Source organism: Coregonus clupeaformis, chromosome 35 (genome assembly GCF_020615455.1).
Source record: "Coregonus clupeaformis isolate EN_2021a chromosome 35, ASM2061545v1, whole genome shotgun sequence".
Taxonomy (NCBI): domain Eukaryota; kingdom Metazoa; phylum Chordata; class Actinopteri; order Salmoniformes; family Salmonidae; genus Coregonus; species Coregonus clupeaformis.
Window position 1 is genome coordinate 5,492,818 of NC_059226.1, and position 20,880 is coordinate 5,513,697.

General features: G+C 47.3%; 1 protein-coding gene across 1 annotated transcript; it reads left to right on the forward strand.

Moving 5' to 3' along the window:
• The first annotated feature begins 4,565 nt into the window (after positions 1–4,565).
• LOC121551497 (BTB/POZ domain-containing protein KCTD7) lies at positions 4,566–20,590 on the forward strand. The gene is made up of 4 exons (XM_041864190.2): positions 4,566–5,139; positions 6,180–6,349; positions 6,589–6,767; positions 17,982–20,590. Exons 1-4 carry the CDS (start codon positions 4,837–4,839, stop codon positions 18,356–18,358), a joined length of 1,029 nt encoding a protein of 342 aa, XP_041720124.1. The 5' UTR covers positions 4,566–4,836; the 3' UTR covers positions 18,359–20,590.
• The last annotated feature ends 290 nt before the right edge of the window (positions 20,591–20,880 follow it).

The window sequence follows — 20,880 nt, forward strand, 5'->3', positions numbered from 1 at the left end:
ACAGGTTTAGGAGATTTTATACGTTTTGTTCTATGAGATAATCTTCATCAGCTAATGTCACATTTTGTTAATTTTTAAGCATTTATGTAATAAAGGCTTAATAATTCATAAAGGTAATGTTAACTGACTGATATGATCTCATAGAACAAAACGTATAAGATCTCATAAGCCTGTGTTAACCTCAGACCTTATTGTGAAGTGTTTATTCCATAACACTATTCTTTCCCCATTCATTTTGCCCATAGGAATGGCTGAAGGAACCTGAGGTAAATCAATTCCGGTTTTTAGGACTATAAACTGTCAAACTCTATTAGGGATGAGACAAGACTATGGAGCAAGATACCTGCCAAAAGGTTGAACGTACGTATCGTTAGGATCGTAAGAAAATCCATACGTAAATTGTTAGGATCGTAATAAAAGCCATGCGTGAAACATGAAACGTAAACGTGACATTTCATCTGAACATACAAACACCATGTTACGATTACGGACTAACATTTTAGGCTTGAACAAATATTATGTTGCAATTCTGATGTACAATAATACCTATCAGAGTTTTGGCAGTTTCATCTCAACAACAAAAAAGACACACCAAACAGCCTGTGAGGAGTGCTATCAGAACAAGCATAACACAGTATAAAAACCGGAAGTCAGGGAAACCAGAAAGAGGTATCCTGCAGGTTTTCAAGTTAAGTCTCCATTCTCTATTACTCAGTTGAGTTTGCTTCACGTTTAGGTAGCTAATGTAATGGATTTGTTTGCCAGCACAAGTCTAGATAGCACTAGCTGTATTATGTCTACAACAGTGAAGTTTCAGTCCGCTAGGTGTATCTCTACAGCATGGGCATCCCTGTGCATGCACCTTATCAAAATATGACTCATTCAATATTGCAATATTGTGCCATCCCATTCTCTGGGCTCTGTCTGCAATCATAACCAGGAGTATCTACCAGGAATAATGAAACATAGAATAATAATAGATGTTAGGTTAATCTATGAATAATGTATGACCACTGGATTCTTTGCCACTGAAAATATTTTTTTATAGAACATGTTTATATTTAATCACTCAAAATCCTGCCAAAGCATATTCTGTAGGAGTGATTAATATGAATTTAAAATAATTTGACATGATTTATATGAATCGGGTCATGAACATATGGACTTTGGATAGGACAAGGGAGAGGTTAAACGTAGGCTAAATCTGGCATAAGCTTATTCCCACATTTTACAATAATAATAATAACTCTGTTGCAGTGGTTTTAGGCAATTTCCATATAGGCTATTCCCTCCATCGCGACACTGCTGCCCAGTTGAAGAGCTTGTGATCTCCATGCAGCACCACAGCACTATGCACCTTCGGAAAAGCACCCCTCAGCCTCAGAAGATGCCCTTCTGGAGGCATGCAGCTATAGTCATTATACCCTAATGTAGGCCTATTTGCCTACTAGCCAAATAAAGTGCAGAGCATGCATGATACGTGCAACTCGTCATTCCAACATATTTGAACATTTAATTAATCCTTCATTCAGTTCAGTCAGTATGTCATCATTGTCATTTGTCTGAGTTGCAATAGGAACTAAATCAAAGAGAATAGAACAGTCTTATCCATTTGTTTATTGAAATCCATGTGTATATTCAAAATTATCTAAATTCTCCAAAGTTCTTTAAATCAAATCAAATCAAATTTTAATGGCTGTTTAACAGTCTGCTGGCCATGAGATATAAGCTGTTTTTCAGTCTCTCGGTCCCAGCTTTGATGCACCTGTACTGATCTCGCCTTCTGGATGATAGCGGGGTGAACAGGCAGTGGCTCGGGTGGTTGATGTCCTTGATGATCTTTTTGGCTTTCCTGTGACATCGGGTGCTGTAGGTGTCCTGGAGGGCGGGTAGTTGTAATGCGTTGGGCAGACCGCACCACCCTCTGGAGAGCTTTGCGGTTGCAGGCGGTGCAGTTGCTGTACCAGATGGTGATATAGCCCAACAGGATGCTCTCAATTGTGCATCTGTAAAAGTTTGTGAGGGTTGTAGGTGCCAAGCCAAGCCAAATTTCTTTAGCCTCCTGATGTTGAAGAGGCTCTGTTGTGCCTTCTTCACCACACTGTCTGTGTGGGTGGGCCATTTCAGTTTGTCAGTGATGTGTACGCCAAGGAATTTGAAGCTTTCCACATTCTCCACTGCGGTCCCTTCGATGTGGATAGGGGGGTGCACCCTCTGCTGTTTCCTGAAGTCCACAATCATCTCCTTTGTTTTGTATTCGTTGAGTGAGAGGTTATTTTCCTGGCACCACACTCCCAGAGCCCTCACCTCCTCCCTGTAGGCTGTCTCGTCATTGTTGGTAATCAAGCCTACTACTGTTGTGTCATCTGCAAACTTGATGATTGAGTTGGAGGCGTGCTTGGCCACGCAGTCATGGGTTTAGCCTATCACTTTAATAATTAAATAATTATTCAAGTTTTTAGGCCTATCCAAATAAAGAATAGGCCTTCAACTTGTAGGCATTTCAATTTAGCCAATAATTTTTGGTACTGGTGTCTTGCGGAATAATAACTCTATTTGTGTTTTATAACTTTTTATTATAGGGCTCCCCTTAAAAAGAGACCCTAGCTCACAGCCTCTAAATAAATGTTAAACAAAATAGTTGAAGAAGCACATGCAGTGGCTGATAGGGAAAACAGATCTGGCAATAAGAATAGGCTATAGATAGTCTTGACCATTTGGGACCCCCTTGGCTATTTCGCTCAAGACAGGTTATAGCCAAGACTTAATTTGTCTCATTTATTGATATGGATATAGCCTCTGCGTGGTGGGGTTGTGCAACGCAAATGGCTATAACAAGCCTACATAGAGAGTGGAATTCACTAATCCAACAGTCAAAATGCCTAATATAAGGCCTACAGTCCGTGCTCCCAAATACTGGAAAAAGTGTGATTCATTAGGTTACATGATCACCACAGTAGCCATCCCCTTTGATATAGGCTGTAGCACAAGCTAGCCAAAGAGCCATTTTACTGGTTGAAGTTGAAGTGTTTAAAAAAAAGTATAATGCAGTTGATTTGCGATGATGACACAAACATTATATTGAGCAGGATATTCATACGAGCCTTAAAATCCAATTATAATCTAAAATTAGTGTGAAATGCACTCATAAGCAACATGTAAACAGAGGCTTTTTTTTTGCTGGCGTTCTATAAGAACTCCCCCTTGTTCTGCCACCAATTTGCGCGCATCGCCCTCGTGCGGCAATGTTTGCAAACACAGAAAGGGGTCTGTCTATAGAGCAGGGGAACGCTCTTATTGCCGTGTTCAAACCAACTGGGAACTCGAAAGTCTCCGACTTCAGTGCGTTCAAAACAACAGGGAACTCGGGGATAATAAAATTAGCTCCGACTGGGAAAAATCGATTTGAACGGTCAGCCAACTCGGAATTCCAACTTGGGAACTCGGGCCTCTTCTCTAGAGCTGCGACCTAAAGATCGCTGAAGTCCAGTGGTGGAAAAAGTACTCAATTGTCATACTTGAGTAAAAGTAAAGATACCTTAATAGAAAATAAATCGAGTAAAAGTGAAAGTCACCCAGTAAAATACTACTTGAGTAAAAGTCTAAAAGTATTTGGTTTTAAATATACTTAAATATAAAAAGTAAATGGAATTGCTCAAATGTACTTAAGTATGAAAAGTAAAAGTATAAACCATTTCAAATTCCTTATATTAAGCAAACCAGACGGCAAAACTTTTTTTTTTTTTTTGGACGGATAGCCAGGGGCACACTCCAACACTCAGACATAATTTACCAACTAAGCATTTGTGTTTGGTGAATCCGCCAGATCAGAGACCGTAGGGATGACCAGGGATGTTCTCTTGATAAGTGTGTGTGAATTGGACCATTTTCCTGTAAAGTAAAGTACAGATACCCCCAAAAACTTCTTAAGTAGTACTTTAAAGTATTTTTACTTAAGTACTTTACACCACTGCTGAAGTCATGATTTGACCTCGTATTTTTCCGAGTTCCCAGTTGTTTTGAACGCGGCATAACCCTACGAGGTCTGGAGCCTGCTGGTATTCTGTTCTACCTGATATAATTGTACACACCTGATGTCCCAGGTCTAAATCAGTCCCTGGTTAGAGGGGAACAATGAAAAAATGCAGTGGAACTGGCTTCGAGGTCCACAGTTGAGTTTGAGGGATATAGAGTATCTCTGATATTATCACGCTTGATCTGGGTTACATTGTATGCACTCACTAAGTGTAAATCGCTCTGGATAAGAGCGTCTGCTAAATGACTAAAATTTAAAATTTAAAAATATCTGGAGCCCGTGACATTTGAGCTCCGCAAATTTATTATTGAGTTTATTATGCATATACATTATTTTTGAAAGGTTTGTTGTTTTTTCTGTACGAAATCACGGTTTATCATTGGTTAGTCTCATATTCAGCGTAACATACGCATAATCTGAATACTTGAAAGGATATAAACTACGAATTAAATGTAGGCTAAGCAACCCATAGGCTATAGTACACACGCTCAGTGGGCGTAACAGTTTGAGGTTCTCGTCTTGCGTAACGTGTGTCTCCTTGGATACAGTTCTACTCCAAACTGCCGTATTGCAATATGTCAGACAGAGGGCGTTAGTCGGAGTACAAGCAAAGTAGGTAAGGGGGACTATTAGCTCATATCATACTGTAAGTGTCCCTATCAGCTGACGGGTACCACCCATAGGTTGATGACAGTGTTGTCCTGTCATCCCTCACAAACAAACGTGGATTGTGCTTTATCCTTGGTGATTGACTTGAGTTCACCGGATTCACTGGCCACTCGCAGACCTGGTGTGTGTGTATGCAGCAGTATGGATCTGACGAGGCTTCCAACGGAGAACGACCGCCGCTCTCTTTCAACATCTCCAGCCCTTTACCCGTGGCTCCTTCACGGGTAAGGAGGTTTGCTCAGGAGAGGCGAGCACTCCCTCAGCCGAGAGTAATGGTGTTTGTTTCGGCCGCTAGTGAGACTGATAAACCAGGCGATGCAATGTCTAGCTCGGACTCTGCAGAGGATGATTTCCGAAAGCCAGCCACCCCCGCACCGAACCTAAATCTGAGCAAGTCTCTTCGCACCACCTTAAACGCGTCTCCATCTCCAGAGGTGAGGAGATGGGCGTTTGTTGTTGTTGTTGTTTATTCAAGGACCTTTGTGATTAAAGGGGCTTAATTAGGATGAGTGCAGTGGTGGCAATGGCTATATAAACGTCGCTATCTCTGAGAATCTCATCTTTATCTTTGCACCATGTCTGTACAATTCAGCATTGTTTTTACATAGGTGGGAGGCGTGGGAAAGAAACTATGTAAAGTATATGGATCAGTCTCAACAGGGAACATATGCATAAACCATAGGTGCGTTCAGTTCGTTTGAACGTTTGCTACGTTGCGTAACGGTTTGTACTGAACGACACGTTTTCCCAAAACATCCTTGTACGTTCTTGAACAGACTTTGCTCCCGTTTGATGTGTGGCTTGAAGCAATGAGTGACGTATTTAAAGGCCAGTGGCCATGCTGACAGCGTTCCACAACCCCGCCCTATTTTTCAACTGGTCTTCTGTACAGCACTGTTTCCGTTCAGTTGAACGTTCCAGAACGTAAGAACATACTGAACGCAGTCCATGTCTTGCTTCTTCCGGTGTGTCTTTACCCTAATTGGTTCACCACCCACACAGAGGGCTGTCCCAATTGGCTCTTATTTTCTGTGACAGCCCATCACTGGGATTGACCTTTAATAGTGTATAGGGAAACCCTTGCCTACAGTGTCATGCATAGTGACTGTCACTTGTGATTATAAGATCCTTAGCAGTAATCCCATCCTCTTATTGCTGGTGTTATATATATTTATTTGGCTACTGTGAAGCGACTGCAGAGGAAGTTTAGAGGTGATAGAGGAAAACAAAAGACAATGACAATAGTTATTTATTGTTGATGAGTTCTATATTTGCACTTGTCACATGTTGATTTAAAATGATTAGTAAAATTGGTCTAATGTTATATAAAAGTAATAAAAAAATGCAATTCATGATTGTGGTGTCAATAATGATATCCACCTTTTTTTTTTTTTTTTATACATTTACTGTATTTTATGCACAGATCTTCCAAAATGGATAATGCACTGTCCTGATTTTATCCAATCACCCGTAGTTTCCTGAGGTAATTTCTCTCAATGTGGGTGGCACCTACTTCACCACCCGTCTGTCCACATTACGGCGCTATGAAGACACCATGCTTGCCGCCATGTTCAGTGGACGCCATCACATCCCACGTGATGCTGAAGGTCGCTTCTTCATTGACCGGGATGGGGCATATTTCAGGTGCGCTCTCTTCAAATAGCCTGGTGCAAAACATGCTTATTACATGCTAATAATAGTGAGTGAGCATGCCAGACCCTTATTCTACAACACTTTTGACATGAAAGCACCATTAACAGGTTGACTGACAAAATGGCAAGGTGGGCTATCCATGTCTAGACAAGGTTGAATGAACAGATGATTGAGGATGGTGGATGCAATTTCAACTCAAAACGGTGTGTGTTTGCATGTTCCTTGTATAGGGACATCCTGAACTTCCTGCGTGAGGGCGAACTACCTCAGAGGGATCGTGTGAGGGCGGTACACAGGGAGGCCCAGTACTATGCTATTGGTCCCCTGTTGGACAGCCTGGAGGACACTCAGCCACTCACAGGAGAGAAAGTCCGTCAGGCCTTCCTCGACCTCCTGCCCTACTACAAAGGTAACTGGCACTCTACTTTCACCCGCTAACCCTATTGCATATGGTCGCTTACATTTAAAGGCCCAGTGCAGTCAAAATTCTGTTTTTCCTGTGTTGTATCATATTGGACAACAGCTGATGAAACTAACACTTTAAAAGTGTAAAACAATGTGATCAGTGTTACTTCCTGATAGTTGCTGGTTGAAAATACACCAAAAGTATGTGGACACCCCTTCAAATTAGTGGATTCAGCTATTTCCGCCACACCTGTTGCTGACAGATGTATAAAATTGAACACACAGCCATGCAATCTCCATAGACAAGCATTAGCAGTAGAATGGCCCGTACTGAAGAGCTCAGTGACTTTCAACGTGGCATCGTCATAGAATGCTACCTTTCCAACAAGTCAGTTCGTCAAATTTCTGCCCTGCTAGAGCTGCCCCTGTCAACTGTAAGTGCAGTTATTGTGAAGTGAAAACGTTTAGGAGCAACAACGGCTCAGCCGCGAAGTGGTAGGCCACACAAGCTCACAGAACGGGACCACCGAGTGCTGAAGCGCGTAGCGCGTAAAAATCGTCTGTCCTCGTTTGCACCACTCACTACCGAGTTCCAAACTGCCTCTGGAAGCAATGTCAGCACAATAACTTGTTTGTTGGGAGCTTCATGAAATGGGTTTCCATGGCCGAGCAGCCGCACACAAGCCTAAGATCACCATGCCAAGCTCTTGCTGGAGTGGTGTAAAGCTCGCCGCCTGGACTCTGGAGCAGTGGAAACGCGTTCTCTGGAGTGATGAATCACGCTTCACCATCTGGCAGTCCGACGGACGAATCTGAGTTTAACGGATGCCAGGAGAACGCTACCTCAACGAGGACTATCTTGAAGCTGTGTGCCAGAAGAGGAAATAACTTATCCCAGCCATGAAAGCTGCCATTGCGCGTGGGGACATTGCTTACATCCGCTATGACACGCTCATTGTCCACCCTCCCTCCCAGAAGCCTGGAAGGGATGAGAGAGCCAAGCCTATGGGTTAATAGCTTCAACCCCGCAACACACACCAATTGATTAATGGACTGCTGAATGTATATTTGTTTCTCTTGCTTTGTTTGCTCTTTTCAGTATTATGTCTATCTCTGATAAGCTACCCAGGAAAGGGCTGAAAATAGCCCATATTAATATGTGTAGCCTTAGATATAAGGTTAATGAAATCAATAACTTGCTAACATCAGATAACATTCATATATTAGCCATTTCTGAGACTCACTTAGATAATTCATTTGATGATACAGCAGTATCAATACAAGAATATAACATCTATAGAAGAGACAGAAATGCTTATGGGGGAGGTGTTGCTTTATATATTCAGAGCCATATCCCTGTAATGCTTAGAGAAGATCTTATGTCAAGTGTTATTGAAGTGTTGTGGTTGCAGTTTCACTTGCCACATCTAAAGCCTTTTCTTTTGGGGTGTTGCTATAGGCCACCAAGTGCGAACAGTCAGTATCTAAATAATATGTGTGAAATACTTGATAGTGTATGTGATGGGACCTGAATATTGACTGGTTTTCTTCAAGCTGTCCGCTCAAGAGGAAGCTTCTTACTGTAACCAGTGCCTGTAATCTGGTTCAGGTTATTAATCAACCTACCAGGGTGTTTACAAATACTACAGGAACAAGATCATCCACATGTATCGATCACATTTTTACTAATACTGTAGAACTTTGTTCTAAAGCTGTATCCGTACCTATTGGATGCAGTGATCACAATATAGTGGCTATATCCAGGAAAGCCAAAGTTCCAAGAGCTGGGCCTAAAATAGTGATCATACAAAAGTGTTTGCTGTGACTCATATGTGGATGATGTAAAAAATATTTGTTGTCTGATGTGATTAATAAGGAGCATCCAGACGCTGCACTTGATGAATTTATGAAATTGCTTCTTCCAATTATTGATAAACATGCACCTGTTAAGAAACTGACTGTTAGAACTGTTAAGGCTCCATGGATTGATGAGGAATTGAAAAACTGTATGGTTGAAAGAGATGGGGCAAAAGGAGTGGCTAATAAGTCTGGCTGCACATCTGACTGGCTGACTTACTGCAAATTGTCAGAGTTCGGATGTGGATGCAGTGGTGGAGTCAAGCGCAGGACAAGGAGGTTCAATCCAAAATGTCTTTACTAAATAAAGCACAGGGAAAACAAAGGCCTCAAAAACAAAGGAGGCGAACGATTACGCACACACGCGTAAACACTAAACATACACGAGACACCGAACGGACAAGCGGACAATTACACACAACTGCAAACAAACCAAAAGGGAAACTTATAGGTGACATAATCAAAACTCAATACGAAACAGGTGCACACACGACTAGACCAAACAACTATCGAAACATCCAGCGGTGGCAGCTAGTACTCCGGGGACGACGAACGCCGAAGCCTGCCCGAGCAAGGAGGAGGAGCAGCCTCGGCAGAATCCGTGACAGTACCCCCCCCCCCCTTGACGCGCGGCTCCAGCCGTGCGCCGACCCCGGCCTCGGGGACGACCTGGAGGACGCGGAGCAGGGCGCGTAGGATGACTCCGGTGGAACTCAGTCAGGAGGGATGGATCTAGAATGTCCCTCCTAGGCACCCAGCACCGTTCCTCCGGGCCGTACCCCTCCCACTCCACGAGATATTGTAGACCCCCCATCCGACGTCTCGAATCCACGATGGACCGGACTGAGTACGCCGGAGCCCCCTCGATGTCCAGTGGGGGCGGAGGAGTCTCTCTTATCTCACTGTCCTGGAGTGGACCAGCTGCCACCGGCCTGAGGAGAGACACATGGAACGAGGGGTTAATGTGGTAATCAGTAGGCAGTTGTAACTTATAACAAACCTTGTTCAATCTCCTCAGGACTTTAAATGGCCACACAAACCGCCGACCCAGCTTCCGGCAGGGCAGGCGAAGGGGCAGGTTTCGAGTCGAGAGCCAGACTCGATCTCCGGGTGCGTACACCGGACCCTCACTGCGGCGGAGATCGGCGCTCGCCTTCTGTCGACGGATGGCCCGCTGCAGATGGACGTGTGCAGCGTTCCACGTCTCCTCCGAGCGCCGAAACCACTCATCCACCGCAGGAGCCTCGATCTGGCTCTGATGCCATGGTGCCAGAACCGGCTGATACCCCAACACACACTGAAAAGGGGTTAGGTTAGTAGAGGAGTGGCGAAGCGAGTTCTGGGCCATCTCTTCCCAGGGGATATACCCCGACCACTCCTCCTGCCGGTCCTGGCAATAGGATCTCAGAAACCTACCCACATCCTGGTTCACTCTTTCCACCTGCCCATTACTCTCTGGGTGGTAACCCGAGGTAAGGCTCACCGAGACCCCAAGCGTTCCATGAACGCTCTCCAGACTCTAGAGGTGAACTGGGGACCCCGGTCAGACACTATATCCTCGGGCACCCCGTATTGCCGGAAGACGTGGGTAAACAATGCCTCAGCGGTCTGTAGGGCAGTAGGGAGGCCCGGCATTGGAATGAGACGACAGGCCTTAGAGAACCGATCCACAAAGACCAGAATAGTGGTATTCCCCTGAGAGGGGGGAAGGTCCGTGATAAAGTCCACTGAGAGGTGAGACCACGGCCGTTGTGGAACGGGCAGGGGTTGTAACTTCCCCCTGGGCAGGTGTCTAGGCGCCTTACACTGGGCGCACACCGAGCAGGAGGAGACATAAACCCTCACATCCTTAACTAAAGTTGGCCACCAGTACTTAGCGCTAAGGCAGTGCACTGTCCGGCCAATAACTGGATGTCCAGAGGAGGGTGACGTATGAGCCCAATAAATAAGACGATCACGGACCTCGAGCGGCACGTACGTCCGACCCACTGGACACTCTGGGGGGAGTAGGATCGGTGCATGCACGCCCGCTCGATTTCCGCATCGACCTCCCACACCACCGGTGCCACCAGACAAGATTCTGGCAGTATGGGAGTGGGCTCAATGGACCTCTCCTCTGTGTCATACCGCCGGGACAGGGCGTCTGCCTTACCGTTCTGGGACCCTGGGATGTACGCTATCTTAAACACGAACCGGGTCAGAAACATGTTCCACCTAGCCTGACGAGGGTTCAATCTCCTGGCTGCCCGGATGTACTCCAGGTTACGGTGGTCAGTCAGAATGAGAAAAGGGTGTTGAGCCCCCTCAAGCCAATGCCTCCACACCTTTAGGGCTTGAACTACGGCTAGCAGCTCCCTGTCCCCTACGTCATAATTTCGCTCTGCCGGACTGAGCTTCTTTGAATAGAAAGCACAGGGGCGGAGTTTAGGTGGCGTGCCTGACCGTTGCGATAGCACTGCCCCAATACCGGCCTCTGACGCGTCCACCTCTACCTGGAACGGTAAAGTGGGATCCGGGTGCGCCAGCACCGGAGCCGAAGTGAACAGGTCCTTCAGTTTACCAAATGCCCTGTCCGCCTCTGCCGACCACTGCAAACGCACCGGGCCCCCCTTCAGCAGAGAAGTAATGGGAGCTGCCACCTGTCCAAAACCCCGGATAAACCTCCGGTAGTAATTGGCAAAACCCAAAAACTGCTGCACCTCTTTAACAGTGGTTGGGGTTTGCCAATTACGCACGGCTGACACACGGTCAACCTCCATCTTTACCCCTGACGCGGACAACCGATGACCCAAGAAGGAGATGGACTCCTGGAAAAACAGACATTTCTCTGCCTTGACATACAAGTCATGCTCCAACAGCCTACCCAATACTCGGCGCACCAGTGCCACATGCTCGGCCCGTGTAGCAGAATACACTAGGATGTCGTAAATGTACACTACTACACCCTGCCCATGCATGTCCCGGAAGATCTCGTCCACAAAGGATTGAAAGACCGAAGGAGCATTCATTAACCCGTATGGCATGACGAGATACTCATAATGACCCGAGGTGGTACTAAATGCTGTCTTCCATTCATCTCCCTCCCTAATGCGCACCAAGTTGTAGGCGCTCCTGAGATCCAGTTTTGTGAAGAAACGCGCTCCGCGTAATGATTCAGTCATACTCGCAATCAGAGGAAGAGGGTAACTGTATTTGACAGTGATCTGATTGAGACTACGGTAATCAATACACGGGCGCAACCCTCCATCTCTCTTCTTCACAAAAAAGAAACTAGAGGACGCAGGGGAAGTGGAGGGCCGTATGTATCCCTGTCTCAGGGACTCGGCTATGTATGTCTCCATAGCCGCCGTCTCCTCTTGAGACAGAGGATACACATGGCTCCGCGGGAGTGCTGCCCCTGTCTGGAGGTCTATCGCACAATCTCCCTGTCTATGAGGTGGCAGCCGCGTCGCCCTAGTCTTGCTGAACACGAGTGCCAAATCCTCATACTCAGGGGGAATGTGCATTGCGGGCACTTGGTTCGGACTCTCCACTGTGGTCGCCCCTACGGAAACACCTAGACATCGGCCAACGCACTGGGCAGACCACTCCTTGAGAGCCCTCTGTTGCCATGAAATGGTGGGATCATGGGCGACTAACCAAGGAAGCCCCAATACCACGGGATACGCAGGAGAGTCGATCAGATATAACTGAATGGTCTCCTCATGACCCCCCTGCGTCTTCATCTTAAGTGGTGCTGTGACCTCTCTAATCAACCCAGATCCCAACGGACGACTATCTAGGGCATGGACAGGAAAGGGAGCATCAACGGGCAGGAGGGGAATCCCTAACTTAACACAAAAGTTCCGATCTATAAAATTCCCAGCTGCGCCTGAATCAACTAGCGCCTTATGCTGGGAATGAGATGCAACCTGGGGAAACATTACAGGTATACATAAGTGAACAACAGAGAGCTCTGGGTAAGTGGGGCGCCTACTCACCTGGAATGGCTCCCCAGCGCGTGACCTGTCGCCCCGACTCCCTGGAGACCCTCCCCAGCACCGAGCCGCAGTGTGTCCTCTACGACCACAGTTGGTGCAGGGGACGGCCTCGCTCGGGCTCTCTCTCCTCCTCCCTCTAGCGCCAGCACCTCCGAGCTCCATAGGGATCGGCTCGGAGGCGCTGGAGGATGGAATGGACGGCCCCAACTCGGGACGTCCGCGGGTGGCCAGCAGGGTATCTAGACGGATGGACATGTCCACCAACTGGTTGAAGGATAGATTGGAGTCCCTGCAGGCCAGCTCTCGACGAACGTCCTCACGCAGGCTACACCGATAGTGGTCGATGAGGGCCCTCTCATTCCACCCCGCATCCGCCGCTAGAGTCCGGAAATCCAGGGCAAACTCCTGTGCGCTCCTCTTCCCCTGTCGGAGGTGGAACAGACGCTCCCCCGCCGCTTTACCCTCAGGTGGATGATCGAAAACTGCCCTGAAGCGGCGGGAGAACTCCGCGTAGGTGATGGTGGCGGCGTCTATCCCCCTCCATTCGGCGTTGGCCCACTCCAACGCCTTGCCGGAGAGACAGGAGATGAGGGCGGAAACGCTCTCGTATCCCGAGGGCACCGGGTGTATGGTAGCCAGGTAGAGTTCTACCTGCAGGAGGAACCCCTGGCACCCGGCTGCGGTGCCATCATACGCCCTCGGGAGCGAGAGCCGAATCCCACTGGATTCCGGTGCTGGTATGGGAGGACTGGCCGATGGTGATGGTACGGTAGGAGGAGGTGTGGGCACTCCTCCTCTCTCCCATCGGCGCAGGGTGTTCATCACCTCTTGCATGGCTGACCCGAGTTGCTGGATCCTGGCGTCCTGGCTGCTGAGCCGATCCTCCAGCGACTCGGGCGCCGCCGCTGCTCCTGCTGACTCCATAGAAGGTGTGTAATTCTGTCAGAGTTCGGATGTGGATGCAGTGGTGGAGTCAAGCGCAGGACAAGGAGGTTCAATCCAAAATGTCTTTACTAAATAAAGCACAGGGAAAACAAAGGCCTCAAAAACAAAGGAGGCGAACGATTACGCACACACGCGTAAACACTAAACATACACGAGACACCGAACGGACAAGCGGACAATTACACACAACTGCAAACAAACCAAAAGGGAAACTTATAGGTGACATAATCAAAACTCATGAAAGAAATAAAAGCTTAAATAAATAATTCTCTCTACTATTATTCTGACATTTCACATTCTTAAAATAAAGTGGTGATCCTAACTGACCTAAGACAGTGTCACGCCCTGACTCTGGGGACTCTTATTTGTTGAGTCAGGGTGTGATTTTCTATGTTGTATTTTCTATGTTTGTGATCTAGGTTTTGTAGTTCTATGTTTTGCCGGGTGTGTTTCCCAATCAGAGGCAGCTGTCGCTCGTTGTCTCTGATTGGGGAGCATACTTAGGCAGCCTATTGGCAATTAGGTGTTGTGGGATCTTGTTCCGTGTGAGGTTTGTTGTGTGTTACCTTTGGATGTCACGTTTCGTTAGTTTATTGTTTTGTCGTTGTTTATTAAGTTTAAAATAAACATGTATGCATATCACGCTGCGCCTTGGTCTGACCCGTCCTTCAACGAAGTGACAGAAGATCCCACCAAACGAGGACCAAGCAGCGTGTCCAGCAGCAGACAGCCTGGACATGGGAGGAGATCCTGGAAGGAAAGGGATCCTGGACATGGGAGGAGATTCAGGCCGGGATGGATCGCCGTCCTTGGGAGGAGACAGTGGAGGCCCGGTATAGAGAGGAGCAGCGGCAACGCAGAAGGCGCCGGCCAAGGAAGAAGCCCGAGAGACAGCCCCAAGAAAATGTTTGGGGGGGGCTAAAAGGGTGGTTGGCGGAGCCTAGTGTTAGAGCAGAGCCAACTCCCCGTACTCACGCGAGGAGGCGTGTGACTGGGCAGGCTCCGTGTTATGCAGAGCTACGTACTGTGTCGCCAGTGTGCCGGCACAGTCCTGTACGTCCTGTGCTAATGCCTCACACATACTGTGCGGAAGTAGGCATCCAACCAGGACGGGTTGTGCCAGTTCTCCGCTTCAGACCTCCAGTCCGCCTCCACAGTCCGGTACGGCCCGTTCCTGCTCCTCGCACCAAACCAGTGGTGCGTGTTCCCAGCCCGGCCCGGCCTGTTCCTGCTCCTCGCACCAAGCCAGTGGTGCGCGTCGCCAGCCCGGCCCGGCCTGGCCTGTTCCTGCTCCTCGCACCAAGCCAGTGGTGCGCGTCGCCAGCCCGGCCCGGCCTGTTCCTGCTCCTCGCACCAAACCAGTGGTGCGTGTTCCCAGCCCGGCCCGGCCTGTTCCTGCCCTCGCACCAAGCCAGTGGTGCGCGTCGCCAGCCCGGCCCGGCCTGTTCCTGCTCCTCGCACCAAGCCAGTGGTGCGCGTCGCCAGCCCGGCCCGGCCTGTTCCTGCTCCTCGCACCAAACCAGTGGTGCGTGTTCCCAGCCCGGCCCGGCCTGTTCCTGCCCTCGCACCAAGCCAGTGGTGCGCGTCGCCAGCCCGGCCCGGCCTGTTCCTGCTCCTCGCACCAAGCCAGTGGTGCGCGTCGCCAGTCCGGCCCGGCCTGTTCCCGCTCCTCGCACCAAGCCAGTGGTGCGTGTTGCCAGTCCGGCCCGGCCTGTTCCTGCTCCTCGCACCAAGCCAGTGGTGGATGTTCCTAGTCCGGTTCGGCCCGTGCCTGCTCCTCGCACCAGACCAGTGGTGAGTGTGTCCAGTCCGGCACGGCCCGTGCCCGTTCCACCGGTGCCCGGTCCGGCACCAGCCAGCAGCTCCAGTCCGGAGCCAGAGCAGTCCGCTCCACCGGTGCCTGATCCAGCTCCGGTCAGCTGCTCCAGTCCAGAGCCAGAGCAGTCCGCTCCACCGGTGCCTGATCCAGCTCCGGTCAGCTGCTCCACTCCGGAGCCAGAGCAGTCCACTCCACCGGGGTCTAGTCCAGCTCCGGTCAGCGGCTCCACTCCGGAGCCAGAGCAGTCCGCTCCACCGGTGCCTGATCCAGTTCCGGTCAGCGACTCCACTCCGGAGCCAGAATAGTCCGCTCCACCGGGGTCCAGTCCAGATCCGGTCAGCGGCTCCACTCCGGAGCCAGAGCAGTCCGCTCCACCGGTGCCTAGTCCAGCTCCGGTCAGCGGCTCCAGTCCGGAGCCTGAGAAGTCCGCTCCACCGGTGCCCGGTCCAGCTCCGGTCAGCGGCTCCAGTCCAGACCCAGACGTCAGCCCCTCTCCAGGTTCGGGGTCTCCCACACCAGGGTCCAGACAGGGCTTGGAGTATAGTGGGAGGAAGGAGAGGGGAAGCAGCGCGCCGAGGTCCAGACCAGACCAGGGGCGCAACAGGGAGGCGGAGAATAGGTGGTTGTCACGCCCGGAGCCGGATCCGCCTCCGAGGCGGAATGCCCACCCGGCCCCTACCCTGTTAAGTAAAGGTTGTGCGGTCGGAGTCCGCACCTTTGGGGGTACTGTCACGCCCTGACTCTGGGGACTCTTATTTGTTGAGTCAGGGTGTGATTTTCTATGTTGTATTTTCTATGTTTGTGATCTAGGTTTTGTAGTTCTATGTTTGGCCGGGTGTGTCGCTCGTTGTCTCTGATTGGGGAGCATATTTAGGCAGCCTATTGGCAATTAGGTGTTGTGGGATCTTGTTCCGTGTGAGGTTTGTTGTGTGTTACCTTTGGACGTCAGATCACGCTGCGCCTTGGTCTGACCCGTCTATGAACGAACGTGACAGACAGGGAATGTTTACTAGGATTAAATGTCAGGAATTGTGAAAAACTGAGTTTTTAAATGTATTTGGCTAAGGTGTATGTAAACTTCCGACTTCAACTGTAGCTGGCCCAAAACAGAGTGGCACGTCTTGCTCTTCATTGTAATCAGAGGGCTGATATAAATACTATGCATGCCAGTCTCTCTTGGTTAAGAGTTGAGGAGAGACTGACTGCATCACTTCTTTCTATAAGAAACATGAATGTGTTGTAAATCCCAAATTGTTTGCATAGTCAACTTACACACAGCTCTGACACACACACACTTACCCCACCAGACATGCCACCAGGGGTCTTTTCACAGTCCCCAAATCCAGAACAAATTCAAGAAAGCGTACAGTATTATATAGAGCCATTATTGCATGGAACTCCGTTCCATCTCATATTGCTCAAATAAACAGCAAACCTGGTTTCAAAAAACCGATAAAGCAACACCTCGCGGGCACAACGCCTCTCCCCTATTTGACCTAGATAGTTTGTGTGTATGTATTGATATGTAGGCTACGTGTGCCTTTAAAATGTTTTTATGTAGTTCTGTCCTTGAGCTGTTCTTGTCTATTAATGTTCTGTATTATGTCATGTTTCCTGTTTTGTGTGGACCCCAGGAAGAGTGCTGCTTTTGCAACAGCTAATGGGGATCCTAATAAAACACCAAAAATACCAAAATACCTGCCCGAATGCATAGTGCCAACTGTAAAGTTTGGTGGAAGAGGAATAATGGTCTGGGGCTGTTTTTCATGGTTCAGGCTAGGCCCCTTAGTTCCAGTGAACGGAAATCTTAACGCTACACTGTACAATGACATTCTAGACAATTCTGTGCTTCCAACTTTGTGGCAACAGTTTGGGGAAGGCCCTTTCCTGTTTCAGCATGACCATGCCCCGGTGCACAAAGCGAGGTCCACACAGAAATGGTTTGTCGAGATTGGTGTGCAAGAACTTGACTGGCCTGCACAGAGCCCTGACCTCAACCTCATCGAACACCTTTGGGATTAATTGGAAAGCAGACTGCGAGCCAGGCCTAATCGCCCAACATCAGTGCCTGACCTCACTAATGCTCTTGTGGCTGAATGGAATCGAGTCCCCGCAGCAATGTTCCAACATCTAGTGGAAAGCCTTCCCAGAAGAGTGGAGGCTGTTATAGCAGCAAAGGGGGGACCAACTCCATGTTAATGCCCATGATTTTGGAATGAGATGTTCGACTAACAGGTGTCCACATACTTTTGGGCATGTAGTGTAGAATTTACAAATTAGCAGGTTTTACATGGGTGGGGTTTTGGCTTGCCTGGTGACATCACCAAGCGCTATAAGTTAATATACCAATAACAAAGAGTGTTCAAACCTCTCTGCCAATAACAGCTAGTTCTCAGGTTAAGTATCCCTCCCATTAGGCCCCTCCAATTAGGCCCCTCACTCAGACCACTCCCAGACAGTCCTAGCTAAATTATTGCTTGAGAAATCGTTTTTTGGTAAAAAGCTATTTTAGTTTCTTTTTTAATGGAAAATTATTACAGTAAGGCACCCAGAAATGACTATGTTGAGATAAAAACTGCTGCACTGGGCAGTAAATTATCCCTTGTTTTCTTTCCAGATAATCTGGAGCGCATCGTGGAGATCGCCAAGCTGCGCGCCATGCAGAGGAAGGCGCGCTTCGCCAAGCTGAAGATCTGCGTGTACAAGGAGGAGATGCCCATCACACCATACGAGCGGCCACTCTTCAACTCACTGCGCTTCGAGCGCACAGAGAGCGAGGCCAAACTGTTCGAACACCACTGTGAGGTGGACGTGTCGTTCGGGCCCTGGGAGGCGGTGGCGGACGTTTACGACCTGCTCCACTGCATTGTCAGCGACCTGGCGGAGCGTGGCATCACTGCCGACCAGCAATGCATCGGCGTCTGCGACAAACACCTCATCAACCACTACTACTGCAAGAGGCCCATCTATGAGTTCAAGATCACATGGTGGTGAAGCAGGGGGAAGAGAGAACTCTCTCCCTTCCTGTCTGTCACTGTGTTTTTTGTTGTGAGGCGGACTTGTGTTGTGATAGGCTGACTGATCTCCTTCCTGGTCCCTCAGGTTGAGAGAGAAAAAGGGTTGTCAGTGTCATTCCTCCTATTCAAGAACTGAAACCTAATGAAGTGCAGGTTTGTCGTTTATTTTTGCTTGTTTTATTGTGTTAAACTCTGTGAGTTTTTGTGCTCATCCAAGCTTGTGGACCGTCCAAAGTTTTTCAGAAAAGGGTCAAGTTAATCTCATATTGTGGTTACAGTGTTGGCTGTCCCTTTGGCTTCATTCCTACATATGCTATTATGTTTTCTACGCTTTTACGTTTCTGTGGTAGGCACTTTGATGGTCGCGAGAGAAAGCCTTCACAAATTAACTGGATGCAATTTAGCAAGCTGATGAGATATTTATCATGGACTGTATATAGCTACATGTAGAATCAATGTCTATTTTTGTTACTGATGCTGGTATTTTCTGTCACTTACTCTCCCATAAAGTTTTAGAAGTCCTAGGTTAGACACACAAGTAAATGTAGATTTTCTTTGCTATACTGCCCGTGATCAGCATGGCTTTGGAAAGTCATTCTCTTTTTACTATTCCAGTTTGAGAGACCCAAAGGAAATTAGAGAGTTCAAAATCAAATAGGTTAAAGGGGCATGGGCAGAGTTATTTTACTTCAGTTGCCTCATGAAGGATCCAAGATATAGTTTTTTTTACTGGAAATGTTTATCTGGCAGTTGAAAGTTATGCATTCGCTTTCTGTAAGAAAGATCCCTGATGGTGACACTACTGCCCCAGAATGTATGTCTCTGAAGGGGTTTCTATAGCAGATGGAACATTGAAATGTGCTGCTAAAAGTAATTTAGACTTGAAAAGCTAATAAAAACACTACATATATGTGGTGATATCCAGCTTTGACTCATTGTCGTTAGAAGCACTTGTCAATTTAGCAGATTTTTAATGATACTTTACATTGATCTGATATTTTCCATTATTCAATTTCATCTTCTTTTGCAGCATGACATGGATTAGTCACACAAGTTTCATAGATAATTTTATATGACATGATATTTCTACTGATTTAAATAAATTCAGCTTAAGTGCCTTTTCTTAAGGGCAACTGTTTCACTTACATGGAGCTTAAACTAGGAAACCACACAATATTTCTAATCAAGGACTGCAGTGACAGTATTGTCACCTCCCCCGTTGGTTAGTTCTGTTTTCTTTCTTGTTCCCCATGTTGTTGTTTAGTTATTTAGTGAATATCTATTAGATTTTCAGATGTCATAATGATATGTCCATTTAATTACAATTTTATAGAATAGGCTACAAGTTCTAGTTTTAGAGGGCTCGGGATCAAAATGATTATGTGCAATTGACTGTTTTTACAGCACCTGTATTTCTGTTGTAAAATCCACTTGTGAATCCATGACTTGATGGTTTTCAGAATGTAATACAATTACAACAACACATTACTGTATGTCCAGACAGCTGAGTTGTTCCAGTATAGGCTCATTAATGCTTTATAACAGAACAAACAATACGGTATGTTATTTCTGGGTGTAAGTTAGGTGGATCAAGATGAAGTCTTGATTCGTACTTGTTTTGTGCTATTGATGTCATCATACACAGATCTCTGACACATTTTATTTGAGTTTTGACTTAGATAATGTGACCCTCTTTTCCCTCTGTTTAACTGTGATTCTAGGACTAGGTTGAGTAATTGACAACAAGTGTTAAGAGTTGCCACTTTCTTACTGATGGATGTCAATTGATTGGATTTTGTCGATTTTATGAAGCCTGTCACAGATTGAAGCCTCTATCTTTTAAGATTCAATTGCAGGGATGGTTTGGGGTTAGAAGAATACAATTGTGTTTATTTATTTCGGCATTTAAGGCAAGTTTGACTTTATGAACGTTCCAGGCACCTTATTGAAGTTTCTCCCCTGGCTGGTGAATGTCTTTTGTAGATTCCATAGCTGGCTAATGTTGTCTAGGCTGCTCATGGCATGGGAAACAATGCACAGCTAGACCCGTGCCCTACTATTAAGTTTGCAAGAGTAATATCTTGCTTTAACATACATATTGCATTATTTGTTGTAATGCTATGCTGTATTGTGCTAATAGTAAGTCATGTATATTTTTTGTTTTTATAACAAGGTACAAATACAGTTTGTCTTAAACTATATAAAATGATCAGTCTCTGTGGTCGTTAATAATGTTATGCATACAGTGTGCCAATGTTTCAAGTTGCCAACTACATTAATACCATGAAATGAACCAAGCAACCTACCTAATAACTCCAGTTTCCTAAACTGAAAACATGTGGATGGAGACCCAGACCTGGGATTAGTTGCTGATCTGTCATTGAAACCAAGCTCATGTGAGTCAAATTCATCAGTGCAACAACTTGGCACTTGACCACATTTGGCCAGGATGTCATCTCTCCCTCTGCTTCTTGGCAATGACCTCTGTCTTATCCACCA